We start from the raw sequence: 23,237 nt of genomic DNA on the forward strand, positions 1-23,237 counted from the left end.
ACACCGGGGATAGAAGTGGCGATTTGTCTGCCAAACAGTGGGAGTCAAATAAGAAAAATGACCAAACATTTAACTGGAAAGAACAACCAGATCTTCTACAAAGCAATGCAAACCTATTGTCTTTAAATAGCGTATATTGTTTAAAGCTTTTTATGGACATAGCATGTATGAAACCGCAGTGTTTCTATCGCTTGTTTACCAGCACTCTTCACAGAATCTTCTTTTGTGTCCTGAAGTCAGAAAGAAACTTGTCCTTGCTTGGAACAACTTTTTTTTTCTTCTAAACCGTCCCTTTAAATGCCATGATTCTACGCTGACTGTTTCTTATGAATTACCGTAGTGTTTTGTGGCGGCCTCCCGCTGGCACGTGGAGCACCTTGGCGTTTCTGTTTCAGTTGTGGAGAGTCCCGGTCTCTTCACGCAGCTATCCATTCTGATGGCTGCGGTCACGGCCTGGTGCCAGTGACCTACACAACCAGCTGCAAACTCTGGTTCATTGCTGTTTAAAATGTGGTGGGTCATGCTGTAGAGACTCATTATAACATTAAGTGCAAAGTAAAGCTGCGCTCCGAAAGCACGGCTTCTGGTTTGGACAGTACGGAGATGCTAAATATGAATTTAAAGAGTCAGCAATAAAACTGGATTGAGTTCAAATGCATGCACATGAGCTACTGTATAGCAAACAGGACAGCGATTTGCATTTAGATACAGTATGAGCTCTGCAACATATGGCAAATGGGAAAAAATCATATTCCGTGAAGTTTATTTCCCTGATTTCTACATATAAATATTGGTGTTGATTGGGTTAAATTACGGTCATGTTATGATTAAAACGTTTTGCATTTAGCAGATATAGTGAAGGTATTTCTCATTTGTATTTTTTTTACTCAAAAACTAGTTATTATAAAAAAATTGCCAATTAACGGGGAAGCAAGATACCACAAATGTCTCATGCGATTAGTGACCTAGTGAGTTTAATAAATCAGCTTTCATTTTCATTTTTCTAAATCCCAAAGACAAACAGCACAGCTTAAAAAACCCTGTATACATACATAAGAATGCAGATAATGACCAACGGTCAAAAATCAAAATTGGTAAGAAATGCGATCCAACTACTGAATGATTTATGGGGCCAACGTGGTTTAAATATAAACCGCTGATTTTCTGGGATTTTATGCACAAGAGGATCTATAGGGGATAGTGCAAAACAAAATAACGGTAACCAACAAGCAGGGTTTTTGTTGGGATGAAATGCTTTATTAATGAGAGAGGTGATGCTAGCATGACCAGCCTGTAGTGCGATCTGACAGAAAGGCAGCAGTATGTGAAATAGCCACGTTACGTCGGTTCTCCGCTCATGCACATCTCTGAACAGGCCTACACATCAGTCTGTGAACTACACAGGACGGGACGTTTCTTCCCAAGCTTCCCAAGAACAGGTAACATTGCAGGCGGCCACTTGCAGACCCAAACTGGAGCATGCCATAGATGTCCCTCTGGCCCTTAAAAAAAAAAAGCTGGAACCAGAAAGTTGGGATCGTGTTGCATCTGTGTTAGATCTAAGGAATATTTCACGCTCTGCTGAGTTGAGTACATGCGTAATTAACTGGATAGCAATACATTGCGTAACAATAATAACAATCCAGTGTAAATATTTCTTTGGATTCGGGATAACGGGTGGGTTGACTGAAACACGGGAGGTGTGGTTTACAAAGAAATTCGACACTGTAAAAGAAGTTGAGCGTGGATTTAAAGAGATGCTGCAGCCCTCCTCGCACCGAGCGCACCGGTGGTCGTTAAACTGCATTTATGAGCGCGATCACGGATGCTTTGGGATCTATGGATGAGCATTCGCAAAAACGTCGCTGTCACTAAACTTGAATTGCTCGGTGCTGAAACTTTTAGCAAGTCCGCAGATAACAGTGAGCGCTCATCCGCCGGACACCGTGTCTCAGGTAATCGGCATTTACAAGCGTAACGTAAAATAGACGCTTTTTAATCGGGTTGCGATTCAAGGCATGGTCTTCACACGTTCTGCATGTGTTAATGTTGGGACTGTTGTACCATACAGCATCATTTCCTGTAAGAGACTACTATCACTATGTCTTGGCAAAAAAAACGAGCTGTTTGTTATTTGGTGTGGTTTTAGTGCATCATTACGCACATCTTGCATTAAATATGAGCTATATTTTTATTTGACGGTCTACTGGACGTCGTGCATCTGACGTACAGATACGACGTTGAGTTGAAAAGTTAAAATATAAACATGCGTTTTAAATTTGTGAACGAATCGTTCTTTTGAATCGGATCTTTTAGAATGAATCGAGATAAGCCTTTAAATAAATGAACTCCGTGTTCGAAGTTTTCGGAATTTTTGAATCAGAATTTTAAATAAAGCATGGTGGAAATATGTTTAAGCTTATTAATTGAGATCACTGTAGTAGGCTACATATTATTTTTAAAAACATCTCAAATCAATAATATTTTGCAGTTTGAAGTAAATTATAATAAATACTTAGATCTGGGCTAAACATGTACTTTTATCAACTGAATAAAATCATATAAAAGCATACCTTCTTATTAGATTTTAAATTAGGCTGCAGACATGGTTACTTTATATGACTCATAAACTGAAGATGAACAATAAAATACAAACAGAAATTATTTTATAATAGTATGTGACGAAACGTAATTGACACATATGCAATAGGCCTAAGCAGCAAGGCAGAATGCCAGGGACCAAGTGATGACGTAATTGCATCATGATGTAAAATAATAAGTGAACTGATTCAGTTCTTACTTCCCAAGGCTAGTTGTAAACGTTGTGTCGTGTTTGTACCATCCCTTCATCTGCATATTTATGTTCCTCGCGGTATAGCCTATAATTTTCAAAATGTAAACAAAAGCTTGGACGAATTTTCCAAGATTGCCATATTTTTCTTCCAAGTCAACCTTTCCCCCAGTCTCCTTCTCTTTTTGTTGTACCTGTTTTATTCATCAGCTATATTGCCTAAAAAGCTCTTCCTCTTCTCTTCAGGTACCTGAAGAGCATCAGACGTCACCATCAGAACCATGGGCCACTCAACCTCTGCGTTACTGAGAAGTCTCTCTCTCCTGCTGGTTACCCAGAGTGTGTTTGCCATGGTGCTGTTTAACGCCACAGATCTCAGCATTCTCTTGGAGAAGTACCTGGACGATGAAGGAGACTGGATGGTGGAGAGACAGCGAAGCAAGAGGGCCATCACTGCCAGTGACATGCAAGCCATCCTGGACCTCCACAACAAACTCCGGGGCAGGTCTACCCACGGCTTCAAACATGGAATACATGGTAAAACATCTCTACACTGCTACAAAGATAAAATATGCTGAATAACACATATAAGGCAAAACTGCCCACTGTGGTTTAGTGGTACGTACACAATACCACTTTGTTTTGCAGTCAACAGTTATTTTTTAAGTTCTAGTACCCCATAGACGGAAAAATTGTCATTTCAAATTCATGACATATTCTTTTTGCAAAAATGACTTTCTGTAGCCGTTTTAGCATATCACAAAAGTGTAAGAATTAGGAATTAATATAATGGGGAACAACATGAATTGCCTTTTTTATAGCCTGTATGTGATGAAAAAAACTGTAGATTTAAATAACTTCAGTAAGAACTTATAGTTAACATATTAATATAAGCTGTGACTTAATACTTCTTTGTAAGATGATATTTGTTATTTTTGTTTGCAAAACATAACTCAATGCAGTACAACAATAATTGAGAGATGCACAAAAAAGCCTGTTGCATCATAAAACAAATTTTTCTGAACATAAATGATGCATGGATTACCATAAATTGTTATACATAGCTATTCTTAAGTTTTCATATCTCATGACCTGAAGGTGGACATTTTTGAAATGATGCTAAAAGGCGATTATTTTGCTAAACAAAACAATAACTATGACTACTTATGTACAACAGGTTTCTGATAATTTGATCATTTAGAGGCTTTACAAATTCACGCGTGGTTAGTAAAACTAACTGAAGAGTATAAATGGTTTATGTGTGATCTTTTAAGCCTTTAAAAAGAATGCTAACACAAGTGTGTACTTGTTTTTAATTACCCGGTCTTTGTTTGCAAAGTGAATGGTGGGGTTCAAGAGGTTTATGAGGAAAAAAAGAGAGACGAGATTTATTACAGACAATTGGTGTTATTGCAGGATGGAGATGATATGCAAAATAATATGCATATTTGAAGGTTGCATAAACAGTTGCTTCGGTGAACTTATTGCTTCGCTGAAAGTTCGACGCTCGTGGCATGATTGTGCCCTGATATCTTTGCTCAAGCACTGCCAGTTTTCAATGAGCTGTTTAACAAAGGACCACGCACTTTAGTCTGCACGTAAAGCACATATATATTGTTCTGTGTGAAGGATTATTGTCTAGATGGAAGAAATTGTTATTCCCATTATTCTTCCAGTCAGTTTGTGAAACAAAGAACCCCTTCAGCACATGCAGTGTTGACTCGTGGATATAAACTAGCAGAATGTCAGTAGCTGAAGTGTTGTAAAACAAATGCAGTTAAATATTGTTTCAGAAGGAGCGTTTCCTCATGCTTAGTCAGGCTGGATTACCACCAAACATTACAAAGGCCCCGGCTCCCGAGAGGTGTTAAATGCTCAAAAATGAACATTTTCTCTTCATTTCTTCAACAGTTTCTTCACATTATTCAAAATCTTTATTCAAAAAAAGGTTCGGATTAGGGTCGCGATTAATCATATCCAAAATAAAAGTTTACATAATATGTGTGTAACTGTGTTCATGTATTATGTAAATATAATAATATGTATATATTTAACAAATATGTTACGTTTATATATTAAATGTATTTATATACAATGTAAAATATAATAGCAAAAATGTATATACATGTAAATATTTAAAATGTATACTCGTGTGTGTGTGTGTGTGTGTGTGTAAAATATGTAAACTAAAACCTTATTTTGGATTAATTGCGATGAATCATTTGACAGCACTAGTTTTGTCACGAATGAGCGGTCTGAGGCGTGCGGATCCATGTGCAGGCTTTTATTAAACAAAGGCATGGTCATAACAGGCAGGCGTCAAACAGGGCTAACAGATATATAGGAGGCGAGGCAATAACGAAATCCAGAGACAGGCAGATCAGGTCAGGCGGCAAACGATCAGAGAATCAGAGAACAGACAGGGTCAAAACCAGAAACTATAAACCACGAACGATCTAACTATGAGACAGGCGAAACAATGCAACCTGCAGGTGAGTGGCTTGCTGCAGTCTTTATAGTCCAGGAACAGGAAGTTAACGCAGAGGGAGTGGATGCAGATCACCCAGAGGTCAGGGCTCCCTCTGCTGGCTTGGTGACATAGCCCCCCTCCTAGGAGCGACTCCTGGCGCTCCACAAAACAAAACATAACTGTGAGCTTGGGAGGGGTTCGGGGAGGAGTCAGCAAACTGAGACCAGGGAGGAAGAGACGGTGGGAGGAGCCAGGGTGAAGACGGGAGGAGTCCGGAGCGGGAGGCGATCCAGAACCCAGCCATGATGGTCAGTGGTGGAGCCGACGGAGGGAGGAGCCATGGAGAGGTAACGGTCATCAACCCCATGGAGCCGACCGGGCGGCGGCGGAGCAGGTGGTCGGGGAGACTGAGGCGGAGAGCCGAAGAGCCAGGGTGACACAGCGGCGCTGGAGGTCCTAGGCAATACCGCAGGCCGGCGACTGATGCGGAGACGGGGAATGAGAAGGACGCGGCGGAACCAGAGCGACAGAGGACTGAGGTGGAGCCGGGGGAAGGGAGGAGCCTGACAGAGCCGGAGGAATGGAGGGACGAGGCGAAGCTGGAGGAGTGGAATCCTGAGGCGACGGATGGTCGACGACCGACCAAGGCGTAGCCGGAGAGACGATGGAGCCTGGTGAAGCTGGTGGAATGACAGAGCACGGTAGAGAGGAGGGAGCTAGGAGCCTAAGGGAAGCCGGCGGGTCTACAAGCCGAGGTGGAGTCTGGGACTCGGAGGCGGGACGGTGAAGCGAGGGATCCTTCACCCACGGCGGCGATGGAGACTGGCAGACCCGTGGCGAGCTCCAGGTGGAGGGTGGAGGCTTTGCACGAGGCGCGGGCACTGGAGGCTTTGCACGAGGCGCGGGCACTGGAGGCTTTGCACGAGGCGCGGGCACTGGAGGCTTTGCACGAGCGCGCCGGCACTGGAGGCTTTGCACGCAGCGCGGGCACTGGAGGCTTTGCACGAGGCGCGGGCACTGGAGGCTTTGCACGAGGCGCGGGCACTGGAGGCTTTGCACGAGGCGCGGGCACTGGAGGCTTTGCTGGGCAGGCGGCAGCCATCTTGGGAAGCGGCGCTGGGCAGGCGGCAGCCATCTTGGGAAGCGGCGCTGGGCAGGCGGCAGCCATCTTGAGAAGCGGCTCTGGGCAGGCGGCCATCTTGGGAAGCGGCTCTGGGCAGGCGGCGACCATCTTGGGAAGCGGCTCTGGGCAGGCGGCGACCATCTTGGGAAGCGGCTCTGGGCAGGCGGCGACCATCTTGGGAAGCAGCTCTGGGCAGGCGGCGACCATCTTGGGCAGCGGCTCGGGGAAGGCGGCGACCATCTTGGGCAGCGGCTCGGGGAAGGCGACCATCTTGGGCAGCGGCTCGGGGAAGGCGGCCATCTTGGGCAGCGGCTCGGGGAAGGCGGCCATCTTGGGCAGCGGCTCGGGGAAGGCGGCCATCTTGGGAATAAATGCAGTGTCTTCTTCCTCCATAATACCCAACGTGAGAGCTGACCCCACAGTCACTAAACCAAACTCAATAAAGTGTGCAAGTGATTCACGTGGACCCTCTTGAACAAGTTGTGTTTTGAGTGGCTGATTTATTCCCTCGTGAAAAAATTCAATTAGCAAACAGTCCGGTAAATCAGAGAAGTAAGCCAGGTCCAGAAATTCCTGAGTATAATCCTCAAGTGATCGGGTGCCCTGCTTGAGGGTTAGCAAAGACATTGCAAGGTGCATACCTGGCCATGGTTCGGGTGAAAAGCCGCTGGATCCTGGTGTGAGGTTGCATTCTGTCAATGCAACCTGCAGGTGAGTGGCTTGCTGCAGTCTTTATAGTCCAGGAACAGGAAGTTAACGCAGAGGGAGTGGATGCAGATCACCCAGAGGTCAGGGCTCCCTCTGCTGGCTTGGTGACAAGTTTAAATAGAAACTGTCCCTTTAAGGTGTGTTCATATTTGTTGTGTTTTACAATACCAATTTTACAAATTACAACATTTTTTTAATGCATTAATTTGATTAAATACGGTGAAAACCAAAAAAATTTAAATAGTCGGAATTAAAAAGAAATCTTTTCTGTTTAAATAATATATACATGCTGATTTAAAAATATAAAAAAATATTAAGCAGCAAATTTTTATATATTTATAATAATAACAAATGTTTTCTAGAGCACCTAACCAACATATTATAATGATTTCTGACATGTATGACACTGAATACTGGATTCAGCTTTACCATCACAGGAATAAATGACATTTTTAATAGATTAAAATAAAAAGTAATTTTATTTCAATCGTATTATTTCACAATTCAGCAGTTTTTACTGTATCTATCAAATGAATGCCGCCGTGGAGCGCACTCTTCTGTAATAACAAATAAATAATTCCAAACGTTTTCTTGGTAGCTATTTGCTTCAAGCTAAAATAAAAATAGAATTTGAAGCCAGGCTCCTTTGCACACTAAACAAACAAGCACCACGAGACCACTACAATTTACGCTCTTTGAACAGAAGAAAAAAATACGCGGTGCATGGACCTGTTGAACACTAAGACCTATTTATATTTCAGCTTTTCAGAAAGACTGGTGGTGGTTTGAGAGATGCCTTGCAGGGATTGTTAACCGGGTGTCAGGAGTGGAGTTCGGGCAGCTCAGCAGAGTGAGAGTAATAGGAATGGTGTGATGGATTTGGAGACATGGAATGTGATGATGCGCAGCTCCGGCCCTCTGCAGCCTCAAATAATTCCGGATTTGGAATTCTAGGCAAAACAGCAGAATTCCGGAATCCAGCAATCAACAGTCCCCCCCGTTTCAACAGGCGCACGCACCCTGCGTAGCAGCTGCAATGACTCTACGTTTCTCGTTTAATACGTTCCCCCTCTCGAAAAAAAGAGCTCCTGAGGGACGTTGGAAATTTTTCACTTTCTTGGAATGTGACCAGATGACCAACAAACGTGCGGCTGATGAGGTGTCAAATGAAGTAAACAATGGCGTGTGAAAGAGTGCGAGTGTCTGCACAGAAGGGACGTGTTTTCCTTTACCGGGCCTGTCTAAGTGCGGTCGGATTCTTGGGGGCCTCCCCTGCCGAGAAGGCTGTGCAAACAGAATCATTTTACCCTTTTTAAAGGCACAGGTTTTGCATTTATTGGTAGAAATGCGCAAATCTGTACCTCAACCCTAACTGATGTTCACTTTTGGATTTTGACCACTAAACGGTCTGTGGTTGAGGGGTGTTTGATTTTTGTTGTATGCATGATTTAGTACACCCTAATACCTAAAGCTTTTAAAACTCTAGTCATTTTTTTATAGTATAGTTCAAATCTATTATACACAGACGTATTTACAGACACGTTGCTCGAGACTTACTGATATGAAAAATATAACTACGCTTTATTTGGAGTACTATTTGTCAATGCACTACTTTTAATGTCACTATTATTGAGGATTGTGTGACACTTGAAAAATAATGGTCATTAGCTGCAAAACATTTATATATTTTATAAATCAAAGCAGAATTGCAATAGTTCTACTTTAGCGCGCTCATTTATACTTCAGTATATTTTCAGTTGCACTGCTTCAGCACAATTATTCAAGAGCATTGAGTACAAAACTAGTTGTTTTGTTTCAATTTAGCATACTTTAGGTAAACCAGTTTAGAAGTTATATATGTATATGCGTGTGGGTAAATGAAAATAAATTTGAAATGAAATAAATTTATTAAAATGCATTTATTATATTTATTTTTCACTAGGTTATTATTGATTGTTTTAGTTGATCGTTACATAAAAGAAATACCATCCTGGGTTACATTGAGGCCGTTAAAATAGAAGTGAATGAAGCCAGTGTATAAATACTCAATACGTTTCAGTAATATAGATGTTAATAATGTGGATTTTAGTGAAAACATTAACGTAAAAACGTTATTTTCAGATTTAAGTACTCTATATATGATGCACTAGAATGATGCACAATTTTATAAAATTAATTAAGTTAATATCCTTCAAAAACGACCCATTCACTTCCATTGTAGTCTATTTCTCTTGTTAAGAAAGTGAGGGATGAATTAAAATGCTGCCGTTAAGCAACTTGTATTGAATGCGGAATATTCCTTTATAAAGGCCCACTTTGATGGGTGGCTTAGCAAACCAAGCAGACACGGAGTTGGCAGGTGCTCACTTCAAGGATTAATGTCTCAGGCAATTGTTTCAGCTATTTTAGGGACCTTATTGGGGCAGGTTTACCGCCGGACTGTGCTTTGGGACTTCCCAGGGAAAAAGTGTAACATGTATGGGCAGTGACAGGGCAGATAACTCCCCCGTCACCCCCGCCACAATTCTGGCTCAGGTTTCTCTCCAACCTTGAGTTTTGTATGCTTTCCATTCAAGGTGAAAGTGCTGTTTTACTTCTCCAGAATAACGAGATGTTTTTATTAAACATTAAAATATGGGTCAGTACAACGCACGTGTAAATGTAGCTTGTGACCAAAGAGGGAGCTACAGAAGACAGATACAGAAACATATGGAGAACATTATTGTATCACTTTGCCGTTTAAATCCAGGCAAAAGAGAAATAAACTAGAAAGAAACCCGGTTCACTCTCCAGCCTACGAGGCCACATTGCATCGAAGAATTTGCAGAAACTGTCCTACTATTATTACTAAGTACAACATCCATTGACTTTCACAGGACTAAATCCTTTTCCTGTTAACCGCATTATAAACAGGTCGTAACCTTAACTACACATAGATTGGGGACTAAACGGCTTTGTTTCTGTAGCGCTCTACCTTCCACCCGTTTCCATCTGAATCTCAGCCATGTCTCTGTGTTTCTTTTAGGTGTGGGACACAGAACTGGAGCGGAGTGCTCAGGAATGGGCCGAGACCTGCCTGTGGGAACATGGCCCGGCTGGCCTGCTGCCTCAGATTGGTCAGAACCTGGGAGTGCACTGGGGAAGGTCTGAATGTCCTTTGGTGTTTTATAGCAAAGTGAGCCTACTGGTCATTGAGTCGACCTTCTATACAGCTAGAATTTAGTTTTATTAATGTTCAAAAGTTTGGGGTCCCTAAATGGGTCCAACATGTATTTAAATTAATCTAGTGAAATGCCGTATTAACATCAGTCTCAATATCAGATTGCACACTAGATAGACCGCATACATGCTGTTCACTGACCGCTTGATGCTTATTGCATATAAAACTAGAGACTTATTTTTAGATCTGGCAAACTGTAATCCGGTTGGCTGGGTTTACAGCTTTAGTCGGTAAGGGCACACTTTTTTTTTTTTTTTTTTTAAGTCCACCTAGAAATGAAGTCAAAGGTACCACGCTGTTACAGTGGGCTGTTTTGAAGAATATTTGAAGTTGGTGTCAACAGATCTTTAAAAGATACTAGCGCTTGAGGGATTTTCTATCAAGGATTTGATACACTTTCTAGAAGTTTAATTAGATATCTAGTTTTGTAAGTATGTTCTCATTTTATTTTATTTGACCATGTTGGACTATTGTATTGATGTAATCTATTATACTTTACATAACACAAAAACTAAGAGGGCTGCTAAACGACTGTTCAGAAGTTTCGGAAAGAAATTATTCATTTTATTTAGGAGAGGTTAAATATTTCAGAAGCAAAAGTAAACACGTCAACATAGTTTAAAAGCAGTTCTTTTGAACTTTCTAATCATTAATGATGCATCATTTTAAAAAGTATCATGCAATGTCTCCACAGAAATATTAAGTAGCACAACTGTTTTCATTACTGATAATAATAATTGAATTATATATTTGATTTCTAAAGAATGTGACACTAGAGACTGGACTTAAAATACATTAAAATATAAAAAGCTTTAAATAAAAAAAATCAACTGACTTTAATTGCTTTAGTCCAGTGCGTTAAATTTAGGCTATTAATTATGCTTTTTGTAATATTTACCCCAGGTACCGTCCACCTACTTCTCATGTACAAGCTTGGTATGACGAGGTCAAAGACTACTCATTCCCGTACCCCCAGGAATGTAACCCTCACTGCCCTTTTAGGTGCAGCGGTCCAGTCTGTACCCACTATACTCAGGTAGGTATACAGTAATAGCATACCTCATAAGCACATCACATGTGTATTTAGGTGCACACCCATTTATGCATTTGACAGATCTGAAAACAATTCTGAAATGTATGGGTTGTCAGGGAAGGAATTTTAATACCAGTGTAATATGTGCTCTCGTTCTGGTTGTCAGCACTTCAGCTGCAGCCTTTTTGAATGGCTTGGAGTCTAAACAGGAGAGCACCAGACAGCAGAGTATTGAAGCGCTTCAGTCTGCTGCCAGTGAACATGAGGGCCGATATCTGGGTGCCTTTTTGATATTGATTTTAGATGTTGGAGGGCAATTGTAATGGTTGTAAATCATGACGTTGCATATTAAAACTAAAGATGTCTCAAGACCTCAGAATTTTAGCTGTGCAATAACCGTTAATGAACACAAAATATTTCTATTACTAAACAGTTAAAGTTACCAATCCACCACATTAAAGTCTAATTGAAAGTAAAAGCTAAAATTTTAAACTTACACAATTTACACAAAAGGAGATTCTTTGTGAAGTATCTTTTTTCACACAATGAGTAGGAAAACTGACAACGTCCCAATCAGATTCTCATTTGAGCTAAAAAAAAATATTAACAGAAACGCCATTAGAGGGATAGTTCACACAAAAATCTAAATTCTGTCATTAATAACTCACTCTCATGTCGTTCCGTACCCATAAAAACCTGTTTTGGGAACACATATGAAGATAATTTTGCTGTCTGACCCTCCATAGATAGCAACCCAACTAAATTGTTCCCAGGTCAGAAAACATAGTAAATGCATCAGTAAAACAGTCTATGTGACATCAGTGGCTGAACTTTTTTTTTCATCTGTACGAGAATACTTTTTTGCGCAAATAAAAAATTGAAATAATTTTCAATTCGGGATAAACTAAACATTTAAGATTATTTTAAAACATTCTCTTATCCAATTTGTGTACAATACTATAGTTTTGTTTCAAAATGAACAGGGAAAGGTTGAATTATAACAACAAATAAATTAAATCATGTAGATATAACTACTTGTTTTCTTTTGTTGTGTGTTCTTTTTAATGATTGGGGTATGGACAAGGTGGAAAAACCTATGCAAAAATATTTGAATAGACTATGTTAAGGCAATTTAAAGATATTTATTTTAGGCAGTTATAACTAATGAACTCTTTTGCCTCCTTACTGATTCCAGCTTGTTTGGGCAACTAGTAGTCGAATCGGTTGTGCGATCAATGTGTGTTACAACATGAATGTGTGGGGCCAGATCTGGGCAAAGGCTGTTTATCTTGTGTGCAACTACTCACCAAAGTGAGTAACTTATTCATTATTCTTCATTTATTATTAAACACTGCTCTCATTCTCTGGCATTTATGTCACGATAGCTTGTCAGTGCTGTCTGTCCTCATGTGTGTTTCGTCCTGTACAGGGGTAACTGGTGGGGATATGCCCCATACAAGCATGGCACCCCTTGCTCTGCCTGTCCACCCAGCTATGGAGGAATGTGCAGAGAAAACCTCTGTTATAAAGGTTTGTTCTAAACTTTTAATGCAGTAGCTGCCAACATTGTCCACACATAAACTACCTTTCAGTACTGTTTCAGGGACATTTGACAAAAATAGGACAGTTTTCACTGTGTTTTTGATCGTATAAATGCAGCCTTGGTGAGCTTAAGAGACAAATTTTTGAATAGTAATGCGTAGATATAGGGTTAAATGAATCATTTCTAGATTGTTTGAAGAATAGCATCCAGGCAAAATGTAAGACTACTCATTTCTCTGCTTCACTTTCAGGTGATGGAACAAATAGACAAAGCCCACGTGAGGAAACAGACGAAAGAAATTCTATAGAACCAGAGGCCCCTCACAGCCCCGGGCCCCGTTTACAGGCCCCAAGTCCAACCAGACGCCCAAATGCAGTTGTGAGCAAAGAGCAGATGTGTAAGCTGTGGTTCTCCAGTTATACTTTTCAGCATCATCAGGGCACCACTTTCAGAAACAAAAGTTCTGCTCGAAAAAACTAAATACATTTTCTGAACGTGACTGCACCCAAAAATTGCTTAAATGCAAATTTATTACTGTTTTACTCTGATTGTTTTGATGTTCACCAGGCATGGATCATGGATCTGTCGATTTTTTTTTTTTTTTTTTTTTTCAAACGTATATTTAATGTTGTAAGTCGCTTTGTGCAGCGAGGAGTTTTTTTTTTTTGTTCTCATAATGGTGATCTCCCTGCTGAGTATGTTTGCTTTGGGGACGATGAATACTTGTGGGTTTTAAATTGCTTCCTTTGCTGAAAGCGGGTTTGGACTGAAAGCTGAGATCTCCTGCTGTTGGCCACCATGAGCTCCTGCTGGAATTCCACGGCTTGCTTTTACAAAACTGCAGGAACGGAGCTGTGCATTTTTGCAGCGCTGCTAAATTATACAGCATATCTAAACATAAATGAACCACCTTTGTTTTTTTCTGCTTTGTTATGCAGCCCAGATTGTGACATGTGACACAAAGCTAAGAGACCAGTGTAAAGGCACCACATGCAATAGGTGAGATTAAAAACATGCCATATGCATCGCATAGGTCTTTTTCATGATAATAACAATAATTCCAATATTAAGGTTTCTGCTATTATTTTTCTAAATTATTACTGTTATTATTTTTGCATCTGTAATAGGTAATGCAGTGTCCTGCTGGTTGTTTAGACAGCACGGCGAAAGTGGTTGGAACGGTGTATTATGACATGGTAAGCCAGGCATGAAGTTTATTTTTCCTTTTTTTAGTTTATCTTATCACATATAGTCGCACATTGATTTATATCTTCGCCTTCAGCAATCCAGTATTTGTCGGGCAGGCATTCATTACGGTGTCATTGATAATGATGGAGGTTGGATAGATGTCACAAGACAGGGCAGAAAGGACTTCTTCATCAAATCATACAAAAATGGACTTCAGTCCCTTGGGTAAGCAGTCTGCTTAAGATTGCCTTTCTTGCGCATTAGAGACAACTCCATCTAACATAATGAAAATGTTGCAGGAAATACCAGAGCGCCAATGCCTTCACAGTATCCAAAGTTACAGGTAAATGACCATTTAGAATATATTACATGATACTCAGTAATACTTCATTTTGATTGGTCAGCTGTGTCATTTAGCAGTTCATTATTTTATAAACTGAATATTATATAATACTCGAGTCTTCAGTGTGACTTGATCCATGAGAAATCAGTCTAATAATGCTGATTCGATTTTGAACAAGCGTTTCTTATTATTATTGGTATTATTATCAATGTTGAAAACAGATGTGCTGCTTAATATTGTTTGTGGAAAACATATAATGCGACCCTGGACCACCAAACCAGTCGTGAGGGTCCATTTTGAGAAAAGCTGAATAAATAAGCTTTCCGTTAATGTATGATTTGTTCGGATAGGACATTATTTGGTTGAGAATTATTTGAAAATCTGGAATCTGAGCGTGCAAAAAAACCTAAATACTAAGAAAGTCACCTTTAAAGATGTTCAAGTGAAGAAACCGAAAGGTATTGTATGTATTTTCTAAGTAGCTGTGGAAAAAAGCACGATATTGTACAGTCAGTCAGTTACAGTATCTTTACAAAATAAAAACTAACAACAAAAAATCACGACACCAGTGCAAAAACACAAGGGTCCAGATCGATCCAGATTGTTGCATACAGCACCTCCCCTAATAATTTCATCATCTTTCTATTGTTTCAGTAAAAGCTATCACATGTGAGACTACAGTTTCTGCGCTGTGCCCTTACCAGAAGCCTGTAAGACACTGTCCAAGGTAAAACTCGATCTGTAATGAACCGAACCTCCATGTTCTTTTATCTAATCTGTTTTGAAACAAAACTTGCCAATAGCCTACTATTATTACACTCTCAAGCAAATCTTTCCAACCTGTCTTTTCTTCCCTCAAGGATTTACTGTCCTCGAAACTGTCTGCAAGAAAATCCCCACCTTTCCCGAGTCATTGGCACCAAAATTTATTCAGATGTAAGCTTTCTTTTAATTTTTCAAACTCAAACTGAAAGCGAGAAGATTGCCGCAGCACCAAAGACCTAATTTTAAATTTAAATTTGTTTTGCAGAAATCTAGTATATGCAGATCTGCAGTCCATGCCGGCGTTTTAAGAAACGAATCAGGTGGTTACGTTGACGTGATGCCCACAGACAACAGGAAGCTGTACATTTCCTCGCACCAGAACGGCGTGGTCTCAGAAAGGTAGGTTTTGTCCCCAAACTGGCTTGTGTGGAGCTGGTGCGAGGCGGCCTGTTTCTCCTTAAGCTTGTAAAATCACAGGCCTTTATTAACAAAGCTGATTAGGGTAGAGCTGTACCAGTCTTTCCACTCCAAGCATGTCACTTCGAATGTGTGGTAGGCAAAATTACAAATGAATGAACGTGTTCTACAGTTAAAGCGAACATAGCAATCCCATCAGGTAGTCACAACTTCTACTTGCACTAAATAATAATGCTGACGAACGATTAATCGCATCCAATATAAGTTTTTGTTTACATAATATGTAGTACATAGCGTGTACTGTAAATGTATATGGGTCAAAGACATTAAGATGCATCAAAAGAAATTCACTAAATTCATTCAATCAGAAGTGATTTAATGTCTATAGAAAGAACATTAAATGTAAGTAAAGTGTCTACTTTTGGACAATAAAATGGCAAGATTTGGTTGAATTGTTATTAAGTTAAACACAATTTCCATGTGAAAAATCAAACAACATGCATGTTCTGACTCATTGATATACGTAAAGAATTAGGAAGCATATTATATGTTGTGTATTAAATGAGTCAAAAAAATCACAAATGGGCAAAGCCTAGGATAGTGGTAAATTCTGAAAATGTAAAACTACAACTAATTAGTATTTGGGGTGAAACTAATTTGTCTTTTAATATGTCATAAATAGATTTTTGTTGTAAATATCCCTGACAAGATTGTTACACCGAATGATATTTTAGTGGGCAAGCTCAGTAGATCAAGGGAAAATGTGTGATATTTGTTTTTAGCTCAGAAAACCGAAAACAAGACGGCAATGAATTCAAACAGAAAACATTTTAATTTAAAGCCGTATTACACATATTACACCATTCACTTTGACCCATATATAAATACAAACACCTGCACGTATATAATTAAGAAAAATATGCAATGTTTATATATTAAATATACTATAAAACGTAATAATATACTTGTAAATATGTTTAAAATATATATCATATGTTTGTGTATATAAACAGTACACATGCATATATTACGCTATTTTGGACGTGATGAATTGTTTAAGAGCGCTACTAAATAAGCTTTTCAACCAAATACCAGTCCTTACGGACACAATTGTTTTTAAGGGTCGGGAAACATTGCTTATTTAACTTCCGTGTTCTCCCGCAGCCTGCAGAACCCCACGGGAGGCAAGGCATTCAGGGTTTTCGCAGTTATTTGAGCGTGTGCTGAAATCGTGGTCACTCATCGACACGGGCTGTAATAGTGACCATTGTGAGGCCTTTTCTGCTCTAACCAGCCTGTGCTGTATTTTCTTTCACATGAATGTCGACTAAAGTAAGTATTTGCTTTATAGATGGAGACCCTTTCCAATGCATCAAGCTGATTAGCCATTGTATCGCCTAAAAAGCATGTAATTAGAGGATCATTCAGGGAATATGGTGTCTCTGTTGCAGAGAAAAAAAGCACTTAAGGAGTTTTAATCTTCTGTTATTGTTGTAAAGAACATTTTAGAGACTGTTTAGCGTTTTAGTTTCATTACATGTTGAGGAAGTCCTCGCTCATTTACGGATTTGTTTTCTTTTTTCATCATGTATTTATTTTGATATGTATTTTGCTTTAGGGCAAGAAAGGACTGCTGATACGGTTTTTGAAGTTAATTAATAATGTGGGTATAATCCTGCAGGGCAGGATATTACATCTAAAAACATCCAATCAAGCATAATATGAAACGTCTACATCGTTAAACACTGTAAATAGCTTGTTGTGAATAGCTTGTCTATAGTATTAATTCTAATGAGGTGCTGTATGCATAGGAATTATGTACTGACTCAGAAAAACAACTGTATTATGATTTAACGATTTCGTAGGTTACAAAAAAAAGCTAGCTTTTATGTTATGTCCAAATAAATTTGAGGTGCTTTTTGTAATTCCTTAAAGGAATAGTGAATATTTTGTCATTATTTACTCAACCTGAATTTGTTACAGACTTGTGCGAAATTTGTTCTTTTTGATATTTTGAAGAAAGTGGGTAAGCAAACAGCTGACGGCAGCCATTGATTTCTGTAGTATGGAAATAGTTCACATCGACTGGTTACCCACCTTTTTCACTTTTACGATGAGTAAATGATGACAGAACTTTTGGTTGAACTATGCCACGGATCTCAACTGGTTTGGTCACAACCAAAAATGAAACAGAGGCTGTGGAAAGGTTCTCTTAAACGTAACGTTACTGGAACATTTTTTATTACTAATCTGGTAATGTCCTCAAAACATTAGCACGAAAGTGTTATCTATACATCGCTTGTGGAATTTTTTTATCTCTGAAACGTTTTAGCTGGGCACTCATCTAATGGCTTTTAAATGTTGCTACTTGTTTCAGAACGTTCAGATGACAGCAGCTTTTAAAGTCATACAGCTTTTTCTGCTTGAAGGGAGAGTTCACCAAAAAATTAAAATTTGATCATTTACCCTGCCTCGTGTCGTTCCAAAACTGTAAAGTTAAACACAAAAGAAGATATTTTGAAGAACCAAACTGTTTTTGGTCCCCACTGACTTCCATAGCGTGAAAAGAAGCATGCTGGAAGTAAATGGGGACTGTCGGCTTTCTGATTATCAGCATTTTCTTTTATGTTTAACAAAGAAACTCATACAGGTTTAGAATGACAGTAAATTATGACAATTTTCATTTTTGGGTGAATTACCCCTTTAAATGGGAAAACGTCATAACTCTTTGAATCGGACATGCGTGTCAAAAAAGATAGCGATGGGCACTTAACAATGTTTGTAATGGTCTAATGTAAGCATATGACTGTATATAATTGTGTTTTCTACCTCACTTTTAAAAACATTTTTACAATAAACTTCAGTAATCAGTCTAAATGAGTCTCACACTTTTTTAACAGAATATCAGTCAATCACTTTTATTTATATAGGGCTTTTAACAATACAGATTGTATCGAAGCACTGAACAGTATAAAATAGGGGAATACAATGATAGGGATGTATAATGACGAGATTGAACAATTGGTTATTAAATGCAGAGACGGTCTTTGTAATCAATTCGACGATAATCGCTAAAAAATTAAGTGTCCCCAACTAAGCAAGCCATAGGCGACAGCGGCAAGGAACCAAAACCCCATCCATACAGAATGGAGGAAAAAACCTTGGGAAAAACCAAGCTCAGTTGGGGCCAGTTCTCCTCTGGCCGAACAACTTCCAGTTCAATTTTTAAATGCAGCTATGTCAGATAATATATATATATATATATATATATATATATATATATATATATATATATATATATATATATATATATATATATATATATATTGTATTGTTTTGATTCTGGATTCATTTTTGGAAACCCTGGACTGGCACGATGCACGGACCAGAGAAACTGTTGAGGCCATCTGTCTGTAATGAAAACCAGATGGAATAATTTTCAGTGTTTACTGCTCTCTCACCCTCAACGTAACAGCTAAAACAATTCCCTTATGGATTATCGAATCATTTTATTGAGCAGCACGCGTCCACATTACTTTCATTCATTCGGACTGATAGATGCTGTAGATCTAATTTAGTAGAAAAATTGAACCGTCTTCTCGGGTAAGAAGGATGGGTAAATAAGATAACTTCTAAACCTGGAGCTGCTAGTAAATATATTTAACACCTGCAGTTTCAGACTCCTAAAGTCATCTGTTAAAACTTGTTTATTAGTTAGAAGTCTACTTTGTCAATGCAGCCTGTCTTGTTTTTAGACCTGCCACAATTGCAGTCTGCTGTGCCATAGAAAGCAAGATTTATGGCTAATGTCCAAAACATCACTCTCCATCCAGGTTGTGTTCCACATGGATGCCTGCAGTCCAGAAACACAACTTGAGTGTAATTACCAGCGAGCCACGCTGACATCATAACAAAACAGCATAATGCGGGGCGACTGCCACACTAACATATGTTTATATTATAAAGTGCCACTAACATATAATGACATGATTTCAACACCTTGATAAATAACTTTGCCTGTTTATTGGGGTTTGGTGCCTTTGGATAGAAATTAGTCAAAAAAGCAATAACGCAGGACATGGAAATATTGGTTTTACCACCGCTTTCTTACAGCATAATCGACATCTTAAAAACAGAGGGAAATACCCACTTTAAGAAAATGAAAAACAGAAAGTGTATATGCTCACCTGCTCTTTTTCAGCTAAGTGAGAACAGACAAAGAGCAACACTGTGAGCATGTCAGAATAATTCTGGCTGTTGGACCTGATGGAGCTCAGTTGTACGACAAGGTCTTTTCTTATGTATTTATAAATATTTGCATGTCTACTGCACCATTTAGCTTATAGTTAATGCGTTAAATAAGTTAATGCATTAAAGGCTTAAGGAAACAATTAAAATGTGCTTAATAGGGTCAAGACAAACAAACTGGTTTTTAAAAGGTGCTATATTGAAATTGGTCTTTAAGCTTTTGTTTTTGGGGGTTTCATAACATGTCTATTAGAGTAAAATTAAAGTTTACGTGTAATTTTCTAAAAATGGACCAAAACTGTTAATGACTCGCATTTTACATTTTTTCATATTTGTCATCCTTTCCTATCAAAATGCTTTCTACAGATGTGGAAACAAAACTTAACCTGATCCGAATTTTCAGAGGCAGTGTTTAAATGTGATTGACACAATGCAGAAAATTTTACGTGAATTGTGCAAAGACCACTTACATGCCGAATACTGCAAATTTGGAGATTTTTTTTGTATTTTTTTTTTTATTAAAATGAAAATGAAAGAATATCAAATCACATGAGCTAATATTTTATTCACAATAGCACATACTGCAGATAACATAACAAATTTGACGATTTTATGCACAGGTCTTAAAATAGTTGGGAAAGGGGGCGTGCTTATCATGGTGTAGCATCTCCTTTTCTTTTTATTTGTAAAGGTTATGAGCTTCTGAAGTTTTGGTGTTGGAATTTGGTCCCATTCTTACCTGGTATAGGTTTCCAGCTGCTAAAGAGTTTGTGGTCATCTTTGGCATATTTTTTGTTTAATTATGCGCCAAATGTTTTCTGTAGGTGAAAGATCTGGACAGTTCTATACATGGAATCTTCTACTACTTGTAATGGCTTCAGCATGTTGTTTTGCAAGGCCTTCCTTGAAATTGATATCATCCGGAGGGAAGCATATGTTGCTTGAAAACATAATATATTTGGTCCATTTTACTTGGACACGACACGCACTTCTGGACCATGTTCACATGTTCAACGACAGTGGTTTATAATATTAATGATAGAATCATGCTCATGAGTGATTTAGTGTCATCTGAGGACCCGAAGACCACGGGCATCCAACAAAGGTCTTCAGCCTTGTCCCTCACGCACAGAGATTTCTCCAGTTGCTCTGAAACTTTTGATGAAGTTATACACTGTATATGATAAAATTTACATAGTCTTTGCAATTTGATGTTGAGGAATTTTGTTGTATTCCACAATCTTTTTCACAAGCCTTTCCATCTTTACTTCTGAGGAACTCTGCCATGTCACAGATCATGTTACACATCTGATGCCAGTTAACTAAATTAGTTGCTAGTTGTTCTCCCAGATGAATCTTTTCAAAATGTCTTGCTTTTTCAGCCCTTTGTTGCCCCTGTGCCAACTTTATTGAGACCTGTAGCAGGCATCACATTTGAAATGAGCTTATTTAGTGGATAAAAGTGTACAGAATTCTCTGTTTAAACATGTTCTTTGTTCTATTGTGAATAAAATATCGGCTCAGGTGATCTTCGTTTTAATTTCATATTTAAAAAAGGCCCAACAGTTCCAGAATTTGGGTTGTAATTGATTAGCAAGATCGTTAGCTGTGATGTAATAAAAGCCTATAAATTGCAACAGTCAGATTCTGTAAGTAAAAATCTTAAATTGTCTGCTCTATGCAGGAATTGAGTTTTAAAGATAACTTGTACATAAGGAGCTATAACATTGTTAATCGGTGATATATGATTTTGTTTAAGCAGTCAGTCTGGAGTATTTTAACCAATTTTTAAATAATTGAGTTTAATTCCGAGTGAAAAAATATGATTCTACAGAGAAATCTGCAGAGCACCTGAACAAGCAAATCAAAATCAACTACCATGTGTTCAACTGCTTTTTAATGCAAATATCTAATGAGCTAATCAATTGACGGCAAATCATTGCATGGTAAATCAGAATTTGACATAAACATTTTGAAAGCATAGACTGGTCCTGATTTGTATAAACAGGTTAGGCTGGCGATGGTTGAATGAAGTGGGGGTTGTTTTCTTTGCACTTTTTGGGACTCTTAGTACCAACCGAGCATTGTTTAAACACCACAGCGTGTTTCTGACCATGTTCATGACCACAGTAACCCGAAGAACAGGCCGCGTCACAAAGCTCTAGCCTGGTTTCTTGAACATGACAAGGAGTTCACTAAATTCAAATGAACTCCACGGCAGATCTCAACCCAATGGAGAACCTTTGCAAACCTATGGGATGAAATCTGCAGCATCTGCGTGATGCTATCATGTCAATATGAACCAAATTCTTCGAAGAAAGTTTTCAGCGTCTTGTCAAATCTATGCCAAGAATTAAAGAGATAGTTTTGTTCTCAACCCATAAGACCTTTATTCTTCTTCGGAAGACAAATGAAATCCAAGGGCTTTCTGACTCTGACGCATTCAAGGCCCAGAAAGGCAGTCAGGACATCATTAAAATAGTCCACTTGAGACGCGAAGCTACAAAAAAATATATTTGTACAAAACAAAAAAAAAGCGTTCTTTACTTACTTTCTCTCAAAAAACGTCTTCTGTAGAAGAATGCTATCTTTTTTTGTCTCACGCCAAACTCAAACTTGTCACATAAGCCTAAACAGAAGGTTGTGTGAAACAGTGAGCGGTTCATACGTACCATTTGACTAAATAAGGCATAGAGGACTGTCTTTGGACAGCATGCAGGACAAATGAGGCTGGGAGTTGCCTCAACTTTCCATTGACACGTGCAGCGGTTGGCAGTGGCAGATCGAAGACTGAAGATGTTTGTGCGGATGATGAAAGACAAACCTTAAGACTTATGTTTTCTGCGAGTCATTTAAAATAACAGTCACCATTAATAACTTTCTAAGCTGCTGTTTGATGAAGTAAACTGAAAGCAGCATGTATATTAACAGCCTGGCAAGAAAATGCTACTTTTCTCTTTCGTTCCTTTGGAACATCTTCAACAATCTTACTCATTCGTTTTTTCTATTTACATGCTGCGTTTTCCTAAACCTTTGAAAAGGGTTCAGTCTGGCAACCGCAAGGTTGCTGGTGATGAATCGAAATATTATGGTGACCAGAAGTAATGTCTGCCTGTCTACGCCCACCTTTTCCTTGGCATCAGAAGAGAAACACTAAAAATATAATGCACAAATTGAATATATTTTGAGTGGAAGGAGATTTTTAGACTCTTTCGCTCCGCCGAATGAGCTTTACAATTAGAGCGATTCGAGTTCTTTAGACAGAAACCAAACAGTTATTTCAAATAATATTAAATTAATATCTGGGCTGGTTTCCTCACGTTTTGAATTGTGCGCGTGAACGAACGATTTGATTTATTACTTCTGACACATTAACAGGACTAATAAT

At 38.8% G+C, this 23,237-nt stretch overlaps 1 protein-coding gene across 1 annotated transcript; it reads left to right on the plus strand.

Moving 5' to 3' along the window:
* Positions 1-1,753: 1,753 nt before the first annotated feature.
* crispld1a (cysteine-rich secretory protein LCCL domain containing 1a) lies at positions 1,754-17,242 on the plus strand. The gene is given in 16 exon segments (XM_043225831.1): positions 1,754-1,955; positions 3,038-3,296; positions 3,298-3,328; positions 10,118-10,236; positions 11,216-11,348; positions 12,541-12,656; positions 12,775-12,875; positions 13,139-13,285; positions 13,827-13,890; positions 14,021-14,084; positions 14,171-14,301; positions 14,376-14,419; positions 15,074-15,146; positions 15,280-15,355; positions 15,450-15,583; positions 16,766-17,242. Coding segments are annotated over 15 exon segments (1,509 nt in total). The 5' UTR covers positions 1,754-1,955; positions 3,038-3,072; the 3' UTR covers positions 16,818-17,242.
* The last annotated feature ends 5,995 nt before the right edge of the window (positions 17,243-23,237 follow it).

This window comes from Puntigrus tetrazona, chromosome 24, assembly GCF_018831695.1.
Source record: "Puntigrus tetrazona isolate hp1 chromosome 24, ASM1883169v1, whole genome shotgun sequence".
Classification (NCBI taxonomy): domain Eukaryota; kingdom Metazoa; phylum Chordata; class Actinopteri; order Cypriniformes; family Cyprinidae; genus Puntigrus; species Puntigrus tetrazona.